The following is a 1,131-nucleotide window of genomic DNA, read 5'->3' as shown; positions in this document are numbered from 1 at the left end:
GGCAAGGGAAACAACCTCTGCCTTTGCAATTATCGCAAGTGGCTGATCTGGCGTTTGATGATGGCTCTGGCTCACCGAATCCAAAGATACCTCCTGACTTGATCGTCCCTGTCCCTTTGCAGCGACCACAGGCTACATTCTTTACATCTCCACACTTCGTGCACATCCCAAGAGACCTGCAAAAGTTGTTTTTTTTTTTCAGAAACATAGGATTGTATGGATAATAGATTCAAGAACAAGTCTAGTTTCATTCAGCTATAGGACAGTTGCAGCCTATATCACATTTCTTGGAGAATTCAGTTATAAGACCACCAATGCCTACACAGTCTCTCTCCATTACAAAAGTCAGTTTATTTTTCTTTTCTTTTCAGAATCTATAATCATAAACTCATAATCATAACAGTTTAATCCTTTGAACATGAAGCTATCATTCAATACCTGAAGATTTCAAAACTTTTTCAGTGAGGACTGCAGAATTTCAAGAAAATTATTACTTTTTAACAGTGGAGAGAACTTGGAAGAAAGTGAAAGACAAAAGACATAACCCAACAGAGGCTTTTTGATGTCGGAATCTATCCTTTTGGTAGATATCAAACAATTTATCACAAAGAAACTCCTAAAGTTTTACCATTTTCACATGTTCAGCAAACTGAGAAAATAAAATAAAAAAACAATCAAAACCCCACTATACGCAGTTACTACAAGCATCATCGATTCGTCTACATCATCTCATACGTCAGTAAGCCATAACAAGCAAAACAATTCACATCCAAAGTCTGATACTTTATGACATGGCTTATCACACAGAACATGAATTGATTGAGGAAATGAGATAATGATACTTGTTACCTTCTCTGAGCAGCGGCAATGAAAGCATCAACTTTTGGAGCAGCGATGGTGGCGCCGAGAAGCAGAGCCCCTACTGCGAAACCCGCAACTTCGTTTGATGTTAAGCTCTGCATCCTCTCTCTCTCTCTCTCTCTTCTTCCTCCCTTTCCTCACCTCTTCTCTCCTCCGTACCTTGATAATGATATCCTGAAGTCGAAAAGCTGTTATAAATAGTTTGTACCATAGAATTAGCAAGTTGGCCTATTAGCTCAGTTGGTTAGAGCGTCGTGCTAATAACGCGAA

At 39.1% G+C, this 1,131-nt stretch overlaps 1 protein-coding gene across 1 annotated transcript; it reads right to left on the bottom strand.

Annotated features, from left to right (window-relative positions):
• Positions 1 to 4: 4 nt before the first annotated feature.
• Positions 5 to 1,016, bottom strand: LOC106321890 (the record flags this gene model as incomplete). Its single annotated transcript, XM_013760111.1, has 2 exons — positions 850 to 1,016; positions 5 to 176 (listed from the first exon to the last, which is right to left on the bottom strand). Coding segments are annotated over exons 1-2 (285 nt in total), but the record flags the coding sequence as incomplete, so codon positions are not given.
• Positions 1,017 to 1,131: the final 115 nt, after the last annotated feature.

The sequence above is a fragment of the Brassica oleracea genome, unplaced genomic scaffold, assembly GCF_000695525.1.
Source record: "Brassica oleracea var. oleracea cultivar TO1000 unplaced genomic scaffold, BOL UnpScaffold03658, whole genome shotgun sequence".
NCBI classification, from domain to species: domain Eukaryota; kingdom Viridiplantae; phylum Streptophyta; class Magnoliopsida; order Brassicales; family Brassicaceae; genus Brassica; species Brassica oleracea.
The sequence above is the reverse complement of the archived record's forward strand: the minus strand, read 5'-3'. Positions and strand labels throughout refer to the sequence as shown.